This window comes from Schistocerca americana, chromosome 1 (assembly GCF_021461395.2).
Source record: "Schistocerca americana isolate TAMUIC-IGC-003095 chromosome 1, iqSchAmer2.1, whole genome shotgun sequence".
NCBI classification, from domain to species: domain Eukaryota; kingdom Metazoa; phylum Arthropoda; class Insecta; order Orthoptera; family Acrididae; genus Schistocerca; species Schistocerca americana.
The window spans coordinates 916,532,677-916,545,454 of record NC_060119.1 but is presented as its reverse complement, the minus strand read 5'-3'; the positions used below and the strand labels follow the sequence as shown (position 1 = coordinate 916,545,454).

The window sequence follows — 12,778 nt, the reverse complement described above, 5'->3', positions numbered from 1 at the left end:
GATGTCAGACACACAAAGGAATTGGAAGTTCAGTTGAATGGAATGAATAGTGACTTGGAAAGACTTTGTAACATTAAATCAATTACAATAAAAGGAGGAGAATGGAGTAAATTTAAGTCCGCAGGTGCTCAGGGAATTAGATTAGATAATGTGACACTAAAAATAGATGTCTTCTGCTATTTGGGCAGCAAACTAATTGATGATGATCAATTTAGAGGACATGAACAGTAGACTGGCAATAACAAGAAAAACATTTCATAAAATGTCAAATATAAATTTAAGTGCTTGGAACTCTTTTGTGAAGGTATTTGTCTGGAGTGTAACATTGTAAAGCTAGTAAAAGGAGGACAATAAGCAGCTCCAACAAGAACAAAACAAAGCCTATGAAATGTGGTGTTAAAGCAGAATGAAGAAGATCTGATGAGTGGATCAAATAATTACTGACCAAGTACTAAATTAGTCAAACTCTTGCTTATGAAGCCAATTCTGTTAATGACACACTTGCAATGCATAACGGCTACAAGGATATGAATTTTCTGGCACCCAAGTGGTTTGGAAGAGCCTCATGAACCCTGAGTAGAAAGTTGTGTAGGCACAGAGAGAGGGTGATGAAAAATTACTTGGAATGATTTGGAGAGAAAAGGAAACAACACTGCTCAAATTTGGGGGTGCAAGTTTAGAAAATCATGCCATGAAGTACTTTTGGACTTACTCCCTCGCTTCATTGATGTGGAAAATGTGCTTGGTAATGAATCTATTGGGGGTAAATGTATTTAACCTGAAGTCCCATGTGCTCTAATCCTTTAATAAGTTTTGCAGACTGTGGGAAAGCAGTTGCATTATGTCCTTTTGTACATTTTTTCTCTGCTGCTGTTTGGTAGGCTGACAATCAAGTATGTTATATAAGAATGCAGAATCTCATGGAGGTTACATTAAATAAAAAGTTCTGTGGTTTTCAGCTGCATCAAGTGATTAAAATCACAGGAGCTTTTGGTCAATCATGAGTTGTCCATTGTCAAGTTGTATGACTAACATTGGGCTGCTGGCACAGCTGTTGGCTGGGACATCACCGGTGCTCGCAGCATCACCATAGGGGTGCATATATTGACTTGGCATTCAATGTGCCCACTTTAACTTTGCAATTGTGGAATACCATGTTGCACTGAGCTGTAGGCTGCTGTCTCTATTAAGAGTGTTATTGGTGATTTTTATTTCAATGACTTCTTTAATTATGCACTGTAAGGCATTAGTGCAAGCCACAACACAGATTTTGTCAAATTTTATCTGGTGACTGTGTCTAAAGCACGCTCAGTAAAAATGGATTTCTTGGGGTAGTGAAGGGGATCTTCTCCTCCCTGCATTGTTCCACAACGCAAACTGTTTGACCGACGTAAGACTGGCCCTACTCGCAAGATATCCTGTAGACACCAGATCTGAGACCTGCTGCGTCTATAACTTGTCTCAGTAATTGATGGATTTTTCTTGGAGGCCTGAAGATTAATTTAATCTTGTGTTCTTTTCAGCAGGCAGCTTACGTTGCCCAACACAGAGCCACAGAACAGCAAGAAAGCAAGTTTCTTTTCCTGCTCCTTGCCGGTAGTAGTCTTGTGATTCTTGCTTGAAATCACTTCATTTATTGGATGAATGTTATTCGCAAAGATCCTATGTAGGTGGGACAGCATCTGATATCATTCTTGCACAATGAACCAGTGTTTGTAACACGGTGCACCTCTGTGCAGGTAGGTTTTCTGTAGATGCAGAGGCCAAGGCATTCACTGAAGATGGACAGTAACATTGTCTTTTTCTACTTCCGTGGTGAACTGGATGTTGTTAATGGCACTGAACTGTTCCAAGAGCTCATCAAGTATCTCATGTCTGTGGGGCCAAATGACAAACATGTTGTCAACCTATCAAAATAAACAATTACGCTTTAATGGCACCGAGTCTAAGGCAATATCTTAAAAATTCTACATGAAGAGCTATGAAACAGCTGGAGCTAAAGAGTTGCCGATTGGAATGCACTCCCTCTGATCATAAAACTGACCATTGTACAAAAAATAAAAAGATGTAAGAGTTTGCCTAAAAAGCCTAACTACATCACTTATGAATAACTGGGATAGTAGGTCAAAAGAGTCTTTGATAGGCACATTTGTAAACAGCACCACCACATCAAAACTGACCATAATGTCACACTCACCAAGTTGCAGACATTTAATTCAGCTGATAAAATCTGCCAAGTTTTTAATATGATGTTCACAGTGTCCAACATGTGGAGTGAGGAGATTTGTCAAGTACTTGAGGCTTGTACGTTACTGAACCAATTGTGGATAGGATGAGGTGGAATGTCATCCCATCCATGAAGATCTTTGGTGAAGTATAAATAGTAGGTGGTCTAGGTGCCTGTGGGAAAACATTCTTGATCACATTATCTTCTCCCACAGGCATTTAGACCACTTATGCTTTACCGAAGATCCACAAGGCAAGGAGAAGAGAGGTTTTATCACCTATGCTACACTATCTGCTTTGACTGAGTGTGCTTTAGGAATGGTCACTGGATGAAATTTGACACAACCTGTTTTGGAGCTCTGCGTAATTAAAGAAGCCATTGAAATAAAAATAATCAACAACACCATCAATAGAGATGGGAAGGCTGCAGCATAGCACAACATGGAATACTGCGATCGCGAAGTTAAAGTAGGCATGTTGAACGCTGAGTCAATTGTGCAAGCTTCTTCATCTCCCAGTACTTACTGCAACGTACATCTTTCTGAATCTGCTTAGTGTATTCATCTCTTGGTCTCCCTCTACGATTTTTACCCTCCACGCTGCCCTCCAATGCTAAATGTGTGATCCCTTGATGCCTCAGAACATGTCCCACCAATCGATCCCTTCTTCTTGTCAAGTTGTGCCACAAACTCCTCTTCTCCCCAATTCTATTCAATACCTCCTCATTAACTACGTGATCTATCCATCTAATCTTCAGCATTCTCCTGTAACACCACATTTTGAAAGCTTCTATTCTCTTCTTGTCCAAACTATTTATCGTCCATGTTTCACTTCCATACATGGCTACACTCCATACAAATACTTTCAGAAACGACTTCCTGACACGTAAATCTATACTTGATGTTAACAAATTTCTCTTCTTCAGAAACGCTTTCCTTGCCATTGCCAGTCAATATATCAATCAATATATCATATCAATATATGTCCATATATCGTGACGCCACAAGCACCAGTGATGGCACAACTGAAGCTGTGTTTATAAGGGCATACCAGCAGCCCACTGGCAGTCATACAACTTAACAATGGCCAAGGCATGCTTGGCTGAAAGCTCATGTAGTATTAATCACTTATTCAAATGCTGTTAAGTATTAACTGTGTTATGTGATCACGTATACAGAAATCAAGAACTATATTTTTAAATTAAGATTTATAGAGTGTGATATGGCAGATTCTAATTTCATAAAATGCTATAAGAAAACAGTGAACATTTACAATAATCTTTAGCTCCAATTACTTACAGTAGAATGGTATATCCTCCATGCCTCTGGACACATCCACATATAGTGTCCATGTTGGCCACATCCAGTGCACTGTTGTGTAGCAAAGCAGCATTTCTTACAACCTTTGCTGTATTTGGTGGCTGGTCGTCCACACTGGGTGAAACAAAGAAAATGCTCTATAATGCAGTCACCAAAAATTGTAAATAACCAAAATTAATGTGGGCTCAGATCTTCACAAATACAACAATGTACAATGTAATGTGAACTTTAAGTTTCACATTTTATCCTTTTTTTCTTTTTGCACATTAAACACTTTTTAGATCAATATTAACCCATTTCTTTTTTTGATCAGGGACAACTGCAAGTGGTTTTGATTTGTGGATTCATATCATCCTAACCTATCTACAAACTATATAACCCTAATCCTTCACCCTCATAACCTGGTTTAAAAAGACTGCCATTTCATTCTGTTTCCTTTTCTAACTTTGCTTCCAAACCAAACAGAAAAAAGTAAGTGGTTCAGTGTGAAAAAATTACGTGCACCATTCACTAATACTGTATGTCAGGCATAGCTAGGTGACAACATAAGTTTCAAGGTAATTTCCAGCTGGCAAAATACGTACACTAGCATAATTATCAACACATAACCAGAGTCCTGCAAGTGAACTGCATACATAGCCTTTATGTTTGTTGGATTCCAGTATTTGGCTATATATTTCTTCTGCCTTGATTTTTCTGAGCAAGGTAACATTCTTCATTATTCAATCAAGACCTTAATTAAGAATTTCCATCAATTAGCAAAATCCCAAACACTGCAATTTTATATGCAAATAGGTAATCCATTTCAGAGAAACACAATGAGCTAATCAAATAGTACTGTCAGTTTTTATATATTTTTTAACCAGTTACCTTTTAGTTAAGTAAAATAATAGTTGGGACTTGTACACCATCTACTTTCTTAAATTTTCACCCTGCAGTTCTATAAACTGTAATGAATCTCCAAGATTACAAAATATTATTACATAAGTCTATATACGGTATACCACCACCATCCCAGAAGTCTTCAGTCCGGACCTCAAGAGCATACTGGCAACACCTTTATGAAAGTTGGGGTCATGCCATTATCATAAAATGTATCGGAGTCCGCATACGGCAATCACACATGTAACATCTATGCAACAAATCCACAAGGGGAAGCTACATAAGCAACATCTATGGAACACAATTCACATGTTGCAGTAGTCCATTTACTTGTTGCAATAACTTCAAGTTGTACAAATATATTTCAAGTAAGACGCAATACATGAAAGTCACAGATCAAGTAAACAGAGTAAGACGTGTGTACACTTTAACAGTCAAATTATAACTGAGTCCAAGTCTAGCGGCTGCTGGCTGGCTGGCTGGCCGGCCGCTTAGGTGTCACTGCTGCTGCATGGCTGGCAGACAGCGCCGCAAGTAGAGGACAAGCGTAACTGCGCAGCGGCACTTTGAAAGATCGGCGAGTCACAACACTTTTCCCCCTTTTGAATATTTTGCACAGGTCTTGATGGAGGTGGCCTGTAGATTGCTAACAGTCCATAGATGTTGTTTGACTGGCCGTAAAGTCTCAAGAAGGAGGCTTCCCGGATGGACAGAAGTGACCCCGATGATAACGGGTCGAGATGACAGGAGACGTGGAGGTCGAATCTGCTGGGGCCTCATGCACCAATCTGCCCATTGCGGCAAGTCCGGTTGTTATAACAGGAGACATGGGCAATGTGTCCGCGTCCGTAGGAGAAGGAGGCGAGTAGAGTTGCTCCGACAGATGATGGTCATCTGGTTCCTGCATGGGCACATCTCCTGGTGGTGTCAGTTCTTGTGCTGGCAACGATATGATGGTGAAAGGACTGCGTTGTGAGTAATGAGAGATTCCAGTATCCCGAGCGGCAGGTAGAGCCGAAGGAGGTGTAGCGGCATCCCGAACAGGTGTTGCCGGCACACGAGGCTGAAGCTGGTCCGAATGACGCACTGCAACACCCATGTCCATCTGGATTTCATACAGGCGTTGGCCACGGTCTCGTAAGATGCGGCCAGGACTCCATTTTGGCCGCCTGCCATATCCCCGTACCCATACAAGATCGTCGGCGGTGAACCGGCCAAGCGAAGGCACCTGCGGCTGTGAGCTGGAAGGCCGCAGAAGATGAAGTAGCGTGGGGGGCTGTCGGCCATGTAAGAGCTCAGCCGGGCTGTGGTTGCCCATGGGGATGAAACGGTAAGAAGCCAGAAATTGGAGAAGCGCACCATCAGCAGAAGAAGTCAGGAGTTTCCTCATCTGAGCCTTAAATGTGCGGACCAGTTGTTCAGCCTCACTGTTTGACTGTGGATGGAACGGAGGGGCCGTGACATGCATGACGCCGTGACGGGCACAAAAATCCGCAAAATCGGAAGAGGCAAATTGCGGGCCATTATCAGTAACAAGAGTAGAGGGAAGGCCTTCCAAAGAGCAAATGCGAGCTAGAGCAAATGCGAGCTAGAGCATTGGTGGTTGCCGCAGTGGTAGGCGACTTGCAACTGACAATGAAAGGAAAGTTAGTGTAGGCGTCAATAACGAGAAGTGAATTAGTACCTAAAAAAGGTCCCATGAAGCGAGCATGAATTCGCTCCCAGAGCTTCTCAGGCAAAGGCCACGGTGACAAAGATGACTTCGGGGTGGTGGCCTGTGACGCACAAGGGCCGCAGGCAGTGACCATGTGTGCTTTTTCAGAGTCGATGCTGGGCCAGTACACATGATAGCGCGCCAGAGATTTTGTGCGAGAGATACCCCAGTGCCCTTGGTGAAGGAGGCACAAGACTGAAGCACGCAAAGATGCAGGTACCACAACACGCGGCGAAGCATTTTCGGTGGAAAGGAGATAACACCATCCCTAGCCGTGAGGCGGTAACGCAAAGCGTAGTAGTTCCGCAAGGGATCAGAAGTCTTAGCAGCCGGACGATCTGGCCAACCCTTCTGAATACAGTGTAAAACCCGGGAGAGGGTAGGGTCAGAACCCGTAGCAGCCGCCAGCCGGTCCCCAGTGATGGGGAACCCGTACACAATCCACTGCTCGGCAACATCCAGGTGGAAACACAAAAGTTCGTCCCTATCGAATGCCAGATCAGCACCCATGAGAACACGAGACAGTGCATCAACATTCGTAAGTTGAGCTGTCGGCCAGAAATGAATCTCATAATTGAAACGAGACATGTAAAGAGCCCAATGCTGGAGACGGTGTGCAGCCTTGTCGGGAAGTGACGTTGATGGATGAAACACGGAAACAAGTGGTTTGTGATCCATAACAATAAGAAATTTGGATCCATAGAGAAAAACATCAAACTTATGAAGAGCATAAATAATGGCCAAAGCTTCTTTTTTCAATTTGACAATACTTTTGTTGGACACCCGTGTGTATTTTGGAGGCACAAGCAATGGGTTGTTCAGAACCGTCAGCAAAAAGGTGCACGAAGACTGCACCGACCCCGTATTGAGAGGTGTCCGTGGCAAGAACAAGATGTTGACCAGGTCGATAAGTAGCCAGGCACGGGGCCTGTTACAGCATAGTCTTCAATTTCTGGAAAGCCGCATCGCATGACGCGGACCAGTGAAAAGGCACGTTTTTGCGCAACAGGCGATGCAACGGCTGAGTCACTGAAGCAGCAGACACTAAAAACTTGTGATAGTATGCTATTTTCCCCAAGAAGGCCTGCAGTTCCTTAACAGATGTAGGGCGAGGAAGGGCATCAATCGCAACGACAGTTTGCTGAAGTGGCCGAATACCACCCCGAGAGAGTTGAAACCCCAAGTACGTGATAGATGCCTGAAAAAATTTTGATTTCTGAAGATTACACTTAAGACCGGCAGTCTGTAAGACATGAAAAAGTGTGCAGAGATTTTGAAGATGTTCGTCAGTGGTGGAGCCAGTGACAACAATGTCGTCCATGTAATTAATACACCCAGGGACAGGGAGCAATAATTGCTCCAAGAATTGCTGAATGAGAGTAGGGGCGCTGGCAACCCCGAATGGCAATTGTTGGTATTGATAGAGGCCGAAAGGCGTGTTAAGGACCAGAAACTGCCGGGAAGCAGCGTCGAGAAGAAGTTGATGATAAGCTTCTGACAGGTAAAGTTTAGAAAAATACTGGCCTCCAGCAAGTTTAGTGAACAATTCGTCAGGTCGAGGCATAGGGTAAGTGTCAATAAGGCATTGAGCATTTACAGTGTCTTTGAAATCGCCACAGAGACAAATATCACCATTTGGCTTAGCAACGACAACGACAGGAAAGGACCACTCACTGGAAGTGACAGGAAGCAAGACCCCGGAAGCAGTGAGACAATCCAGCTCCCGTTTGACCTGATCACAAAGGGCCACAGGAATGGGGCGACCCCCGAAAAAACTTAGGCAGAGCAGAGGATTTGAGCGTGATATGAGCTTCAAAGTCGTTTGCACGGCCTAACCCAGGAGAAAAAAGGGACGAAAATGTCGTCGACAAGGAATCCAATTGAGCATAAGGAATAGCATCAGAGACAATATTGACAGAGTCATCTATGGAGAACTCAAAAACGCGAAAGGCATCGAAACCAAAAATATTCTCCGCGTTACTATGGTCAACCACAAATATGGGAACAGTGCGAACGACACATTTGTAAGATACCTCAGCATCAAATTGTCCCAAGAGAGAACTCTTCTGTTTATTGTAAGTCCGTAATTGCCTAGTGACAGGTGACAGGATTGGAGAACCCAACTGAAGATACATCCGAGAATTGATGATAGTGGCAGCAGAACCCGTATCCACCTGCATGCAAACATCTCGACCAAGTATTTGGACAGTGAGGAATAACTTCCCTCAAAGGGAAGAAGTACAATTGACAGACAACACAGAATCAGAATCAGTGTCATGTTCATGAACATCATGTATGCGGTCGGATTTGCAAACTGATAACACATGCCCCCCCCCCCCCCCCCACATTTTTTTTTTTTTTTTTTGCATTTGTGACACACGGCCCAACGTTGTGGACAATCTTCTCGTGAATGTTTTGTAAAACACCGCGGACATGAAGGAAGTTGCCGTGGGTTTTGCTGCAGTTTCTCAGAGGTTTGTTTACGGTTAGGGCGAGGCTGCGCTTGGGAGCATACTGCGGTCATGTTGGCTGGCGGGAACACACCACACGCTTCGTCAACATCGCACAGAGGTTGTATTTCCCCAACATTGCCCAATGCCTCTATTTGCACTCCAGCGGCGCGAGAAATTTCAAAAGACTGAGCGATGGATAGGACTTCATCTAGAGTCGGATTTGCCAACTGAAGGGCATGTTGCCTAACTTCTTTCTCGGGCGCCGATCGGATAATAGCATCCCGTACCATGGAATCAATGTAGGATTCTTTGTGAACTTCAGTAACAAATTGACACTTTCTACTGAGGCCATAAAGTTCAGCAGCCCAAGCACGATAGGATTGATTCGGTTGTTTTTGACAACAATAAAAGGCAACACGAGAGGCTACCACATGCGTTTGTTTTTGAAAATAGATGGACAGAAGTGAGCACATTTCAGCAAAGGACAAAGACGCAGGATCTTTCAAAAGAGCCAATTGCAACAACAACCAATACATCTGAGGTGAAATCCATGAAAGGAACAGAGACTTACACGTTTGTTCGTCCGCGACATGAAATGCCAAGACGTGCTGTCGAAGCCATTTTTCATAATCAGACCAGTCTTCCACCGTCTCGTCGTAAGGAGGAAAAGTAGGTAAAGACAACAACGAGAGACGCCCTGCATTTGATGTGGCGACGAAATCACAAATAGCATTTGTGAGAAGCGTTTGCTGTTCTATAAGTCCTTGCAATAGTTGCTCTAAAGTAGCCATGGAAACATGTGGGTCAACGATGGAAAAGAAAAATCACTACCTCGTCGCCAATTGTAATAACTTCAAGTTGAACAAATATATTTCAAGGAAGACGCAATACTTGAAAGTCACAGATCAAGTAAAGAGAGTAAGACGTGTGTACACTCTAACAGTCAAATCATAACTGAGTCCACGTCTAACAGCCGCTGGCTGGCTGGCCGCTTAGGTGGCGCTGCTGCTGCATGGCTGGCAGACAGCGCCGCATGTAGAGAACGTGCATAACTGCGCGGCGGCACTTTGAAAGATCGGCGAGTCACAACACTTGTCTATGACGATTCATGCATAGAAGGCACAAAATTAATATTTCTTCAATAAAGTGTCTACAATGTTAAAGTATTAAGAGGGGTAGACACAGGTTCAGATCATTACATTGTCAAAATCAAAATTACGCTCACACCACTAAAAAAGAAACCAAAATGCAATAAACGAGAACTTTGATCTCCACCAATTAATTAGAAATGATAAATACAGAGAAGTCACACAAAACATAAAACTGACAGATAATTTAGAAGAACTAGTTCAAATTCTCAGGCAACAAACAGAAAATTTAGCCGCATTGAACCCATGTAAAGGACATGTCTGGTGGAATTCGGAATGTGACAAAATTCATGAAGAAAGACATCATGCATGGTTAAAATTTCAAACACACAAAACAGAAGAAAATGCAACCAACCTCAAAAATATCTGGAGAAAGTTCACACAAATTAATGCCCCTCCCACATTAACGCTGAAAAGGGAGATGGAAAAAATGGCACATAATGACAACGGAAATGCCAAAACATGGCAAAAGCATTTAGTAAACTTTTGAATTGTAAAGAGCTCCAGGAACTTTTAGCAATTAATACACACACACACCCATCAAGACTCCACCTGATTTCATAAATCCTAACAATCCAAGAGGTGGAAACTGCACTCAGAGAGATGAAAAATTATAAGGCATACGGAGAAGACCAAGTTTCTGCAGAAATGTGGAAATATGCCAGTGATATAGTTTGCACATCCTTACACATAGCCCTAACAAAAGTCTGGATAACAGAAAAGTTTCCTGAACATTGGACCACAGCCATAATCCACCCACTCCACAAAAAAAAAAAGATAAAGGCAACCCGGATAATTACAGAGCTATCTCTCTCTCAGACTGCACATACAAGATTTTCTCCAGAATCCTATACAAAAGGATCAAGGATCAAAGAGCAACTAGAGTAAGAATTAGGTGAGTACCAAGGAGGCTTCAGACCTCGGAGAGACTGTGCAGAACAGATCATCACTTTAAAATTAGCCATAGCATATTACAAGAAACGAAATAGATCTCTTGTAATAACCTTCGTGGACTTTCAAAAAGCATATGACTGTATTCATAGTGACTGTTCTGTAGTTTTTTAATTTTGTTACTATTGGCAGGCTCTTTTTGTTGTAGATGTTCTTGGTGATATATTGTGCTCTAGTCAATTTCGTTATTCTGTTATGCCATGTTGGCTTTTCATTGAGGTTATATGTTATGATTTCTCCCAGATATTTAAGAAATTTGGGGCTCCATACAAAATTAATCAATCTGATAGAACTCACCTTAACCAACACTGTATCAAAAGTCAAGTTCAGGAGGGAACACTCTGAGCCATTTATCATAAAAACAGGTTTAAGACAAGGAGATTGATTGGCACCCCAGCTGTTCAACTGTGCTTTAGAATACATAATGAGGGAATGGTACAAGATTAAATCAAACTATATCCAAATTGGAAGACCCTTAGACAACATAAGTTTAAATTGTCTAGGATTTTCTGATGACCTTTCTCTCTTGTCCAACAGTATTCAGGATACAAGTTACCTCACTACAGGAAATAGCACAAAAAATTGGTCTTGGAATATCCTTTGAAAAAACAGTCATCATGTTAACTGACCCACCACTCATAAAAAAATTTGGCATAGGAAACCAAGAAATGAAAATTGTACATAAATTTAAATATCTGGGAGAAATCATAACATATAACCTCAATGAAAAGCCAACATGGCATAACAGAATAACCAAATTGACTAGAGCACAATATATCATCAAGAACATCTACAACAAAAAGAGCCTGCCAATAGTAACAAAATTAAGAAACTACAAAACAGTCACTCAACCAGAAATAACGTACAAAAGTGAAACCATCTTCAAAACAACTAACACTGCACAAATAGACAAAATACTCAAAATAGAGAGAAGAATCATCAGAAGATGCATCAACAAATTGTACCAGAAAGATGGACACTGGAGAGTAGCTACAAATGAAACAGTCTACAAGGAAATAGAACCGGTAATGGGTACAATCAGGAAGAAACGCATTTCATTTTTTGGACACCTAATCAGAACACCAGAGAACAGGATCACCCGGAGAATAATAGAAAAATTGTGGAATAGTAAGTGCAACATTAAGTAAATTACAGAAATCAAGCAAGATATGAATAAGCTACAGATCACATTGGAAGATCTAAGAAACAAAACTGACAAAATCAGGAAATTCGCAGACAAACAAACCAGACTGCAAATGAGAATCAACAAGCAGACAATAGGAAGGGTGATTTCCGATGAAGAAAGAAGGATGAGATCCGAGAGAATGAAGAAGCACTGGGCTGACAGGAAACTGAAAAATTCCTTGTATAAAGTTGGCTAGAGTGGTCCAATGAAGGCCATAAAATGAAAATAAATAAATAAATAAAAAGTGTTTGTAAAGGTCAAACTTAGTGAATCCTTCATGAACTCTCATTAGTTACTGCTTACATATGGTAACTGTGTCTGGCAATGTGCATTTAAAACATTGTTTTCTTTATCTTTACCATTTTGAATGTGTTTGGTGCCTCATTCTAAGGACTGTGCATAACTGACTGTTGTTTGAAGAACTATGATCTGTGGAAGATTATGTTTACAAAATTTGTTGCCATTATCATGAAATGTTGATTGAATATAAACTTAAGGTAAGACAAACTGGTCAAGGAAATGTCTAATTTGAATAAATTAAGAATCATGAAAAAAGTCACTGAATTCCCACGTACCCATAAAAGCAATTTCAGATTATGAGACTTAATTCAAAGTGCATCACTGAGGAACTTTAATCTACAACCAGGTTAGTACAGTCACAAGTTCATGAATTTGCTATGTTGTATAACACTAAACTTGGATCAAATGAACGAGCTTCAGTATTTTTCTAAATTAAAATGAGACATGCTTGGTAGAACCACTGAATCAGCTATCTAAATGATTATCGTGACTTGACCACAGGTACTAATCATACATTATAGATACCACATAGATACACAGTATTTATTACCGAAGGTTTTCTGTTGCAAAGATGGGGGGGGATTCTACAAATGTCTGGA

At 41.5% G+C, this 12,778-nt stretch overlaps 1 protein-coding gene across 2 annotated transcripts in view; it reads right to left on the bottom strand.

The window, feature by feature from the left end:
* LOC124547710 overlaps nt 1-12,778 on the bottom strand; it is a 113,302-nt gene that overhangs the window by 24,655 nt on the left and 75,869 nt on the right. For both annotated transcript variants that reach the window (XM_047125125.1, XM_047125126.1), the window contains one exon: nt 3,525-3,659. In XM_047125125.1, the coding sequence (XP_046981081.1) occupies nt 3,525-3,659 (135 nt within the window). The remainder of the gene's footprint in view (nt 1-3,524; nt 3,660-12,778) is intronic.